The sequence below is a fragment of the Suricata suricatta genome, chromosome 3, assembly GCF_006229205.1.
Source record: "Suricata suricatta isolate VVHF042 chromosome 3, meerkat_22Aug2017_6uvM2_HiC, whole genome shotgun sequence".
Classification (NCBI taxonomy): Eukaryota; Metazoa; Chordata; class Mammalia; order Carnivora; family Herpestidae; genus Suricata; species Suricata suricatta.
The window spans coordinates 83,885,763-83,898,264 of NC_043702.1; the positions used below are offsets into that span (position 1 = coordinate 83,885,763).

The window sequence follows — 12,502 nt, forward strand, 5'->3', positions numbered from 1 at the left end:
AATGGGCTTGCCACAAAGCTGGGTACCTGGAGGGGATTTTACCTGGTAACTCCTACCCATAATTCTAAGATTGGCTTGGGTCTCATTTTCTCTGAGAAGGTCATCACCTTGACATTCCAGGCTAAATTAGGTGTTCCTATCTGGACCTCCATTATTATAACTTACTACTTAAATAGTTACTGATAAAAAGAATGAATGCAAGACAAATGCATATCATTCTCCTGCAGAGAGTATAGAGACATGATTCTTCTTATGCACTGAGAAGATCCTATTAGGTGAACTCACAGTGACTTTAATAGAATAGCTGTATTCATTACAATTTCTAGTAAATAGTACATAATATTTAACATTCTAATATTCAACCTTTTTGGAAATGGTTAATTTTATGCATAAAAATTCATACAACATGCCAATTTATATTATAGTTATATGCAAACATATTTGGTACTCATTTTTCCTACCTGGTCCATTGCTCAAATCCCATGCAAGTATTGTTGCTATTATTCTATTGTTGGAAGCCATTTTCTGAACCCACTAAGTTGAGAAAAACTCCTTGTGAGGTCAGGTGGGTTTGCATTATTTTTGTTTGAGCACTGACCCTCAAGGCGCCTTGTTGACTGGTATCAGGAGTGACTTGCTCCCTTATCCTAAAAATATTCTAATTGTACCTTGTGAAGGAACTTATAATAGGAATTTCTTCTTTTGTGTTTATGGGAGCAAATATTACATTTCCTGAGAAACCTGTTTTACTTCCCCTCAAGAAAACAGGCTATTGACCCCTGCTCACAAAGAACTAACTTTTGCCTCTGCTATGCTAAAAACATTGCCTTGTAGTTGAATGCTGAGGATACCTTCCTTCCCCATATGATAAGCATCTAAATCACCTACAATCAATCACTATTGATAAAGATTATGCATGCATCTTCTACCAATCTATGTTCTAGGAAATTTTTACCTACCAAAAAATTTGTCATCAGAAATCATTGCCTAAGGCAATTGCCACTTCTGTTTTGTACCCCATACATTTTTTTTTTTAATAAATAAAGCTGAGTCTCCAGTCAGTGCAGAGATGCCTGCCTGGTGAGCAGAAGGAAACTCGAGGCTCTCTCACTCCCTTTCACCAACACTACCCATCCTTCAGGGAGCTCTGGATCTGCTGGAACGGGACTCTGGCAATTCTCTCATAATTGTCCTTTACAGAGTTGATTCCCAGTCTTTAATACTAGAAGCATCTTAGCCAAGCCTTCTGTAGAATTTTGAGACTTGATCAATCATTTCTTTGCCTCCTCAAAATTGTTTTTAATAAGAATTTAGGCCTTCCCTAAAGATAAATGGATAGTTTGATAAGGCGATGATTTATATGTGAGTGTTGTTTAGATGTTTCAGATTTTACTAAATGATGTTAAAACTAAAGTATGTCTTTCTTTTTGGAATTGTGTTCTGACTTCTATTCTATTCTTACATTATTCTGGATCCAAAATTAATTCATTTTTACTCAAGTTTTTGGGGGCTCTAATTGTGATTTATTATTTATTAATAATTTAAGCAGCTTATGATTTGGTCTAAGAGATGCATGTACTCATACTCACTGAAGAGTGACATAGGACAAGGGAGAAGCTAATAAAATAAAATGCAGGTTTGCAAGACTTAGGTTTTTTTTAGTCATCATTTTCATTTTAATTTTCAGTAGGCTAGAAGAAAACTAACATGCTAGCATGCATAGAGGTACAGTAAAATATAGTAAAATAGTGATAAATATATAAAATATGGTTAAAAAGGTGATAAATAAGGGGATCAATCATTTGTTGATTCACCAAATAATTATTGGCACCCCCCTTTCTGCCTGGCACCACCTGTTCTTATATATTGTAGGCCATATTATATAGCACTGAAGAGGGAAGGTGGAGTGTAACCAATCGGCATTGAGTTTTTCTAGGGATAAGATTATTACAATTTTTATTATTCTATTACCAAACCTTTTAAAATTTCAATCTAATCTCTTGAGCCTTAGCCATGTTGTTTAGGTTATTACTTTATATTCTACTATGGAAGTGTCCAGTGAGAGTCTTTAGCTTAAAATTCTGAATATTTCACTTTCTGTCTAAGGATCCATTATTTCTTTTTCTGGTAGATTGGATATTCCAATATGTATTTTCTCATATATTGATAAGTGCTAACATTTACTTGAGTACTTACTATGTGCTAAATAATAAGTGTTGTAAAAATAGTAACCTGTTTAATTCTCTTAGGAAACAGGCACTCTTACCTTCCCCAATTATTAATGGAGAAATGAAATCACATTGGTAAGTTAATTAAGATAGCCAAACTATGATAGAAACAATGGGAGAGACAAACTCAAGACCAGGTTTGGCTCTGCCTTCACTATCTAAACTTTTTATTAATGCAAGTCTACCCTGCATCTCAGAATAAGTATCCTACTCCTTCAGCGAGACAAAACACCTGAGTTCCAGGTGTGGCAAAACTAATAGCTGTTATTCTTGAGTGCACAAATATACTTAATTTCCTGGAATGTCCATGTGTTACCCAATGGAATATAAATGGAAATAAATTTTGCCATGATTATGTTAATGCTTTTAAGAAGGTAGTATGCCCCTTCAAATCCTTTTATATCATTCCTTTGGCTGTATCCAGAGGCTCCAGGGTCTGAAAGCCATAAGACACAATCCTGTGTCAGAAATCTGGATCATTTCATGGAAGAAAGTGAATTCCTGGCTGCTGCATGAAAATAACTAGACATCGGTCACAGTGAAAGCATTTATGACTTTATTTATTTGTTACCAAGACCTAGTCTACCTAATACATCAAGAATTTCCACCAAAAATAATCTCTATTTGTTACCTTTTCCTTATTCTAATCCAAATTGAGAAATTACAATTTATGGGGAGTCCATTCATTTCTCCAGATGATCCAGAGATTTTCCCTTTATTCTCTTTATATTTCATCATGTTGCCTAATCAGTTTCCTGTGAATCGTTTTCAAATGCTTTGTGAAATGAGTAAAAATATAAAGTAAAATATAAAGTAAGAAAGGAATAAGAGAAAGGAAGAAAGGAAGCAAAAAAATGAAAAATTAGGAAGGGATGGAAGAGGAAAGAGGAAATAACTAAAAAAAAATAATGCTCCATGGGGGTGAGAATGGGAAATGTACAAAATACTGTGGGTTGGTTAACTCAAACATTTTCCCAACCCCTTTTTCTTAGCTTCTCTCTACTAGAAGACCATAAAGGTTAAAATGTCTTTACTCATGCTCTTTTGAAGTTACCACTTCAGAAGGCAATGAATCATAAGCAGAAATCTGCTAGCTTTTTCTGGGAATAATTTTACACTTGAGATGAAAGGGATAGATTAAGCTGCACTGCTACTTCTCCTTCCTTCCTTCTCTCTGCCTTAAATAGAATTGTGGTATCTGGATTTGGGACAACTGTCTTGTGACCATGATGTGAGAAGCCTAAGAAGAAAACAAGAGAGTCTTGGAGATGCCATTTAGACATTACTCAACTGCTGAGTGCATCCCAGAAGCCTCCTAATTCAAACCTTTAATGGTGAGAAAAAGATATTCCTAATTTTTGGCTAATTTCTCACTGGGATTTTATTTCCTAAAGTTTAAAAACTTTATAATTGGTTTAGGAATATTAAAGAAGAGACCAAACCTGAGAGGGTGGACTTAAGAAGTGATTGATTAAAAAGGCACAGCAGAAGAATGTGTTAGAGTTGACAGTAAAGGTGCTGAAGGATGGTGGCAGGAAGCAGGAGGGAGACAGTCATTTTCGGGGGATACAAACGAGAGCATGCTGACTTCAAAGTGCATGTTGAATTTCCAGGTTTAAGATACAGCCAAGCATAAATAATCATTTTTGAGTGTGGGAGTCCTCTATAGTTTCACTTGGAGTGAGAGTGGGATATTGGCAGTGGTTAAAATCTCTAGGGATAGCAATTTACAGGACAATGAGAAATAACTACATTCAGTGGGTGTAGAAAATAAGAAATGATTAGTAGAAACAAGTAATAGAATAAAAAATTTAGAAATAGAGATGTAGGCAGAGTTCCAAAATAGCAGATTGGTGAATAATATGAAATAAAGTAGATGGCTTCAAAGAAACAATAAAAATGTATCTTCAAATTAAGACCTATTTTCATATGCTGGCCTTTCCTTATAATGTAGTTCTCTAAACTGATGCTATGTTTCATTTTCCTTGGCCTGCCCTACTTGTCACCATCTCAGGCCTTTCCATTTAAGAAAAGCCTCACCATCTGAAATTTATTACACGAATCAAAACCATACTATCAACTGTTCTTTTGATTGATTAATAATTGTTTTCTTTTTTGATGATCACTAGAAATCTTGTATTTTGTCTCTGCTTCAAAATCAATTTCTATACCACCTATAACCAAATAACAAAAGACATATAATCAAATAGAAAATTGGGCCAGACACTTGAACAAGCATTTTGTAAAAGAAAATACTCAGGCAAAAACATTTGAAAGATCCCACCCTCATCAATAGTCATTACCATCACATTACAAACTGACCAGATTGGCTACTGGTGAGGATGCAGAGCAACAGACACTCTCCTCCCTACCAAGAGGCATATATACCAAGTTGATACAACCCTTTGGAAAGTTGGTTTTATTGATTAGGATGGAACACATGTATGTCTTATCTTCAATATTTCCAATTCTAAGTATGCATACTTAACAGAAATTGGTGTGAATAATTACCTAAAAAATATGAAAATGTTCAAAATAGCATTTATTGCAATAGCCCTCAAATAGAAATAAACCCCAAATATCTATCCTGTTTAGAATGGAAAACAAAAATAAATTGTGATCTATTTCATACACTATAGCAATATACTGAAATGAAAAGAAAAACAAAACTACTGCTACCAAAAATTCCCACAAAGCTACATACAACAATGAATTTCAGAAACATAATAGTGAGCACAGAAGACAGATACAAAAGAGTACATATTAACACATTTATAGATGGACAAAGTTAATATAAATGGCTAGAAGTCAGGAGTGGTACCTTTGGAGGGGAGGTAACAGTATTAGGATGAAGACACAATTAAGGATTCTGAGTGGCATAAATGTTCTAGAAGCTTCCTAATGTGGATGACAATTATAAGGGTTCAGAATAACTCAACATGACACTTATTTATGATGTGTGCTCATTTTGGTATATGTGCATTTCTTTAACATATTTTTCAAACTTCCTGTCCCCACTTTCCTTTCACATGATTTTGAAATAAAAACTATTCTTAACTTTCATTGGTCTATCTTAATATCATTCTGGTTCCTGCCATACTTTATTTCTTGAAACTTTCTTCATTTTTAAATCTTATTTAGCCATTTCTCAAAGTGACTCTTTTATGCCAATTTTTTTTCTAGAATTTCCTAACTCTTGACTGACACCTTTAATTTCCTCTCTGCCTTGTCTTCAGCTTTATCTTCATAGACCACCCAAGAGAGCTATATAAGTGTATATTTCAAGTAACTTTTCTCAACATCCATTGGGAATGGGGGAAATTGTCTAGCAAAAGTAAAAATGAGTGTTAGAATAATTTTGATAATGGATAAATTGAAGTCTGCTCTATCACCATTTCACTCACATAGTATCTATCACTTCTGTGCAGTTACATTTAGGCGTAACTGCTCATTCCTACCTTCGTTTGACTGAAAGCTCAATGAGAGTGTCACTTGGTCGACATTAATTATAGTTTTTAAGTAAAAGAAAGTCTGACAAATGCCAAAAGAATGGTTTTAGCAACCAAAGTAGTTAAGAATAAGAATTACATGTAACACCTAAGCAAACAAATTTGTTTTGCTTTTAAATGGGAAATTAAAGAAAATACATATCTGAGCCACTTTCCATAGCTTTGCATTTGTTCAGGGCAGGAGAAGGTGTGAGGGATCCCTCACTAAACAGCAGAATGTGTACAATACAGTGGATACTTGACATTCTTCCTTCTCAACAGTGGATTTATGAAGTGGGTCTTGTTGTCCCAAGTTAACACTTTTGAAAAGAGGCTCAGAAAAGGCAAGTGACTTGCCTGAGATTATATAACAAGTAAATGACATAGCTAAGACTTAAACCTCAGACTGATTCCAAAACCTATGGTCTTTCTTCTCTGTCTTCCTGCCTCCTTTCAGTGAAGGTTAATGAGACATGCATGCACACTAAGGGGATCAGGGACCGCTGGATGCTCACATTGCACAGTAAAATATAATTTTTATTGACCTCTCTTTATTTTGGTGTTTAACACTTAAAGCCTAAATTAAGAAGACATTATCTTTGTATTTTTCGTAATGCACCACCTTCACAGTTATCCATCAAGCTAGTTCGAAGCCATGGTGGGAAATTCCTAGAGATGGCCGATAACGGTGCTAAAAATCTTTTCATTAGTTCTATTCATTAGCTTCAATAACTGAATACATTAACTAGACCTCACATATACATTAATCCCATAACTTATTAACGTTCAGAAGAAGATTCTATTGTCACCTATTTAAATGCATAATTTCATCACTGAATCACACAGAATTGCTATTTAAGGATTTAAAATACAAATTGTAACTGTTGAACATTGTTCCTCTGATTTCCTTTTTCAGGCAAACAAATACTAAACACACTTTTTTACAAACACTTATATAAAAAGATGCAATTTCAAAATAGTAAACAATTTAAGTGCGGCTTAGTAACATGTATGGAAAAATTCTTGTTATTGGCACGATAACAATTTCTCAAGATTCTTAAGAATGAAGTGGCTTTCTAAAAGTACACTGTGTAAAACTCCGTCTACTATTAATTTTTATTCTTCATCTCCCTTTCTTTGAGTACCTAGGGCTAAGTGAGAACCGAGTTACATTTAGAATGAGTTAGAGCAGGACAAAGTAGCAGTGTTGTCCTGGCACCTGCAGTTGTTTTCTGAGGTATTCTGCCTGGTGCGTCTAATGGACTCACTCAGTACAAAGGACATCACCTGCACGCAGGAAGCTCTCCTGTCTTGCTGATAGAGGCAAACTTTGGGAGAGCTGAAGATAGTAAGGAAGTGAGGCCACAGAAGTGACCAAAAGAGATTTAGATAGAGATGCCTAATGCAAAAGACTATAGATTTTTTTAATGTAAGACTTGCTGTTTTGTTTTTAACTGTTTAAATAATTTTACACAGACGCAAGCAAAAATATTTCACTACAATGCGCAGTTAGCATACTCCTCGGTAGAGTGATTTTTTTGGGTCATGTGGGAAGGAGGAAATGATGTGCATACCTTTGCTTGTCCGGCTTTTGTGATGGCAGGTATATTAAAGAGCTGTCCAGTGTAAAAATGTAGCCCACTGAACAGGATCACTGCAATCGAGTCTCCTTCCTTCTCAATTACTTCAAGAATATCCTCTGTTCTCAAGGTTTCTTCCCCCTAAAGTCAAGTTAAGCACAAATTATATCAAATCCACAATAATAAATTTATCACTTCAAATTTTTCCAATCTAAAATTCACTTTGATGGAGCAGCTGGTGGCTCAATCAGTTAAGCTTCAGACTCTTGATTTTGACTCAGGTCATGATCTCAGGGTCCTGGGATCAAGCCCCATGATAAGCTCTGTGCTGAAGGTGGAGCTTTCTTCGAATTCTTTCTCTGCCTCTCTCTCTCTGCCCCTCTCTTATGTGTGGGAGTGTGCACACACATGCACTCTCTTCCTCTCAAAATAAACAAACATTAAAAAAATAAAATTCACCTTGAGCTTTTCCCATCTAAGAACATTTTTTTGGTCAGATTAATGGTGTTCAAAAATCTGGCAAGTGAGCAGGATTTTGGTATGCTTTTTGTTATTATAAGACATGGTAATAAAATAGTAAAAATAAGGTATATAAAGTCTTTGCAAAACCCTACTCACTTGATTTTTTCTTCAGTTTTCAATTAATCTTCAGTATCTGCATACTATGAATTGTTTTCTCCCTCTTCCCATCCAGTAAAATATCAGAAAGTATAAGAAGTACATGAAATATTGTTAAATGATAAAAATTTCTTGAAAATTATTTCATTTATCAATTTATTATAGTATTTTCCCAGATAAAAAATACACATCTTTCATCTGAGTATAACCTAATCAATATTTTCTGTTACCTTAAGAAGAACCTGTCTTCCACACTGATCTAAAGATCAAGATCCAAAAATGAAGGGAAATATTAATAAAAGTCAATATTATCAAGGTTAGTTTTCCCCACTTCTTCCTAGCTAAGACTAATGATTGGTTACTTAAAGAAACTTGTGAATTAATTTAGATTTTGTCTTGTAAACAACTTGAGCAAAAATAAACCAGCTAAATACAAAGTATCTACTTGTCCTACTCATTCTTTTTGTTTTTATGGTTTGTTTTTTTTTTCCTCAGTAGGAGCAGGGGAGGAGCAGACAGAGAGGGAGACACAGAATCTGAAGCAGGTTCCAGGCTCTGATCTGTCAGTATGAGGCCCGACTCAGGGCTTAAACTCATGAACAGAGAGATCATGACCTGAGCCAAAGTCAGCTGCTCAAACGGACTGAGCCACCCAGGTTCCCCTTGTCCTACCGTTCTTAAATCATTACAAAGTTTGTGACTTTCCTACAGTGCTAAATTGGACTTAGATTTGATGTCAAAGCATACTTAACTGCATTAATATTTGAGAGAAGCTCATTAAGGTATTAATAAATTTTCCTTCAGTTATTTTAATTTTTGGTAACTCTTGCTATTTGTCAATTACTATGTCCCATATTAGGCACATATATATATATATATCACAAATATAGCACATACTTTAGTTTCTACTAGAATCTTGGAACTTGCTTACAAAATTAAAATCTATAAAAATGGTATTGATGTTGAAATCTTAAATGATTAACTGATGTGTACTTTATATGTGAAGAGAAGGATTTCAGTAATTGTAAGAAAAATTCTAAGTAAAATTAATAGCATGATAATCCAAAATCTTTTTCTTAAAAGAATCTAATATGGTTTGTCCACCATAATTTCAAAAAGAAGATTAATAAAAAGATTACATATTAATAATTTATATTTTTAAAGATTCAGTATAAAGCAAATAAGATATATATTTCTAAATGACAGAATGTGGTTCTCTCTGATGTTGACCTGCTCTAATCTAGTAATGTTAAAGAATGCTCCCAAGATTATGATTAACTCATGAGGTTCCATAACACTTGTCTCTTTTACCATTAAAACTTCTGATAAATTATTGGTTATATTCATTTTTAGTAGAAATTAGCAATCTTTATATGACATATGAAATAGATATACTGTCATAGGTGTGAGAACTTTCTAATCTGTTCATTTATTGCATGTTGGCAAATAGAACTAAATGGAGTTGATTTTAATTTCTCAAAGTATTCTGGGTTGAAAGAAATAATTATTCAAACATTGGCTTAATAGCCTGGGAGCATTTGTGAGACCTACAATTTATTCTGTGTCGATCTCTTGGTGCCAAATTATACAAACTGCAGAGTTCATATGTCAAAGTCTGTACAAGTTAGCCTTACATCTCTATTAATGTAAAGTGCACAGTTTTTTTAGATCGTGAACATATATCAATCCTGATTAGGTATTTCCTTTGTTACTTGCTTAAATATGAAGATCTCAGAGAGATAAAGTAACTATCTCAAAGTCCATTACCCAAAAAGTTGATGGGTCTGGGACTTCTGTGGAGTGTATCGGCCAGGCTGTAAAGCCCAAGTTCTTTCCGCGATACCACATCCCTTTCTACACCCACTTTGCGTCAAGCATGAAGGACAACACCTGATACTTAGATTAAAAAGAGATATAAAAGAACAGGCATTGTTGAACTTCAACAAATAGCATATTAAAGGCATCCACAGGCAATGGCATTTGAAACTGAAAATGATATATGTAGTTTGCCATCCCTTCTATCTCACTGAAAATATGCGAGACTCTAGTGGTATTCATAGGAAAATAGTTTGCTTACAACATGACTATCCCTTGAAACATGAGAATAAATACACTTCTGAGTTAATTCTCCATTTTAAGCAAAATTATCTAAGAGTAACAGATGTATAGGTCTTTTATATTTCCTTGAAAGTTCTATTAAAGTAATGAAGATAATAAATTTTTGAGGAAACAAGAAAAAATCAATAGCAAATAGAACCATAATGAATATTTATTTATCTTTCTCTCATACCTCTCTTGGCTTTACAATCCGCATACTCTTCTCAATGTTAAGTCCATGTAGTTGAAGCTGTGACTCAATAGCATACTGGAAAAGAAGAATGATTTATTAAATCAAGTCCAATGCACAGAAGTACATGGAAATAACTCCAAAAAGAGAGAACAAAGTGTCAATAAAAGCATATTATTATATTAACTGTAAGGTCAAGGTTAAAAGTGACTAAACAATATATCAGAGAAGAACTGCTAAACATTCCTTGAAACACTATATTTTTCATCTAGACTTTAGGGAGTTGCAAGTGATTTTTGGAAGATGTTAAATCACCAAACTTAAGTCAAAGCTGGAGTTTACAAAATAACCAGAGTAAGTAATGTGGACTGGATAAGTTTGAACTAGGGTATAGAAAGAGCTTACCCTAAAAAGAAAGACTTTACCCTAAAAGAGAGTAGCTAATAAAAAGAAAGAAGATCTGAAATTTCCCTTCAATGAGTGCACAAGATTTAAATGAAAACATAAAATTACAGGGACCCTGATTCTTTACAATATTATGGTTTTGATCCTTTTTAGTGAAGTAATGGTTATTAATTTGGACATGATTAAATGACTTAACATGATAAAAAAGGATTAGAATAGGTAACACTGATAACAGAAAGACAGAAATCAAATTTCTCTAATACCAAATCTGAAATACAAAATATACTTTTATCTGTGTCTCCGTCTGGAACAATCACACTTCTTAAGTAGCAGGATTTAATGAACAACAGAAAATATTGTTAATCTTTAATAAATATTTTTCTCAGTAATAAGCACCAATAATTATGCTAGCATGCCATGGACAAATAAAAACTTATATCCTTACTCTATGTTGCTGAAGGGTTAAGCACGGGGGTATGTATTGATTTGATTTGATAAAATAAAACAGCAACAGAAGTTAGTAAAACATTTATAACTGCACTTGATTTAAACTAGTGGTTCCCTCAATGTTTTTAAAAAGACTAATAAATCAATGCTCCTATTCAATCCTTTCCTCCCCTAACACATGTTTTACTTGAACAGAAGAAAAAAAAAAAGCTACATTCTGTATTCTTAAAATACCTAATCAAAAGCATTTGACAGATCTTTTTATTGTAAGGTTACTTGGAAAAGACTAGTGAATAAACATTCAAAGCAGGCAAATGGTGTGCTCCCCTAGGAAGAGTAGAAAGAATATAAATATAATTTGAAGAATCCTTACATGATCTGAAGGGAAGGCTTTGGCTTCCAGAAGAATCTTATACCGTTTTGCTGTAGGCTTAAAAAACGATAGCTGCAACAAAATGTATTTATTGAGAAAAGCATTAATGCACACTTTGTACATGTGTTCATTTTATACCACAGTCACATTTTATAATCTCCAGCATTACTTAATTACACATCTACAGGTCTGTCAAGGGTACCTTTACCAATTAGCCTCATTTCCAATGAATTACAAAGAGGATAAAAGTTTTGGCTCCATTTATCAAAGGAAAAGCAAATTTGGGAGACAATGTGGATCAGATAAAAACAAATTATCAAACTTCATTTAAATTTTAATTGATACATTATCTTCCCAGTGCTTTTAATGGAGATTTCCCTATTATAAGTTTGAAATATCATGTTCTACACAAATCTTATTTATATTGATTTTTCTTAGGCTGTTGACTTGGTTTCTGGTACATAATATTTCCACTGCTTTATGATTTTATGAGATTTTATTTTCGGTCCAACTAAAAGTACCTCAGGCCTAACGTGAAACAGTTGGCATTTCTAGAGGCACCAGGGAGAAGTAACTCATTTGTTCAGCGGGGCCTTTCTTTTCCCCCCACAGTTCCTAGACGATAACAATAATGTCAATAACAATGAAATGATCGCTACTGTTAACTCAGTGTTGATCACTGGCCAGGTGCTAAAGCAATTTTCACATATTATCACATTTCATCCTCATGTATACCTACCAGGTAGGTATTCTTGTCCTAATTTTCACAAAGGAGAAAATGAAGATTTAGAAATCACTAAAATCTTGTCCAAAGTGAGATAGACATCAAGTTGCTTAGTTAGAAATCAAACTCCAGGGTGTCTGACTTAAAACTATGCTATTTACCATCATGTTTAACATAACATAATGCACAGATTCCTCTAGGGATTTTTAATAATCATTTCTTCATTTTATTAAAATAAAATATTAATATAGTCATTGTATACCTTGATCATGGAGACATGTTTCCAAAAACTTGCTAAAAATAAAAATATTTTTCAAAGGATCAAGCAGTTACTATAGGTACCATATTCCAA

The 12,502-nt window shown here is 33.8% G+C and overlaps 1 protein-coding gene across 1 annotated transcript in view; it reads right to left on the bottom strand.

The window, feature by feature from the left end:
• The window catches only part of KYNU (kynureninase), a 113,734-nt gene that overhangs the window by 53,975 nt on the left and 47,257 nt on the right, over positions 1-12,502 (bottom strand). Inside the window, exons 6-8 of the mRNA XM_029933011.1 lie at positions 11,427-11,498; positions 10,205-10,279; positions 7,291-7,437 (exon numbers count right to left, since the gene is read on the bottom strand). Of these exons, the coding sequence (XP_029788871.1) occupies positions 7,291-7,437; positions 10,205-10,279; positions 11,427-11,498 (294 nt within the window). The remainder of the gene's footprint in view (positions 1-7,290; positions 7,438-10,204; positions 10,280-11,426; positions 11,499-12,502) is intronic.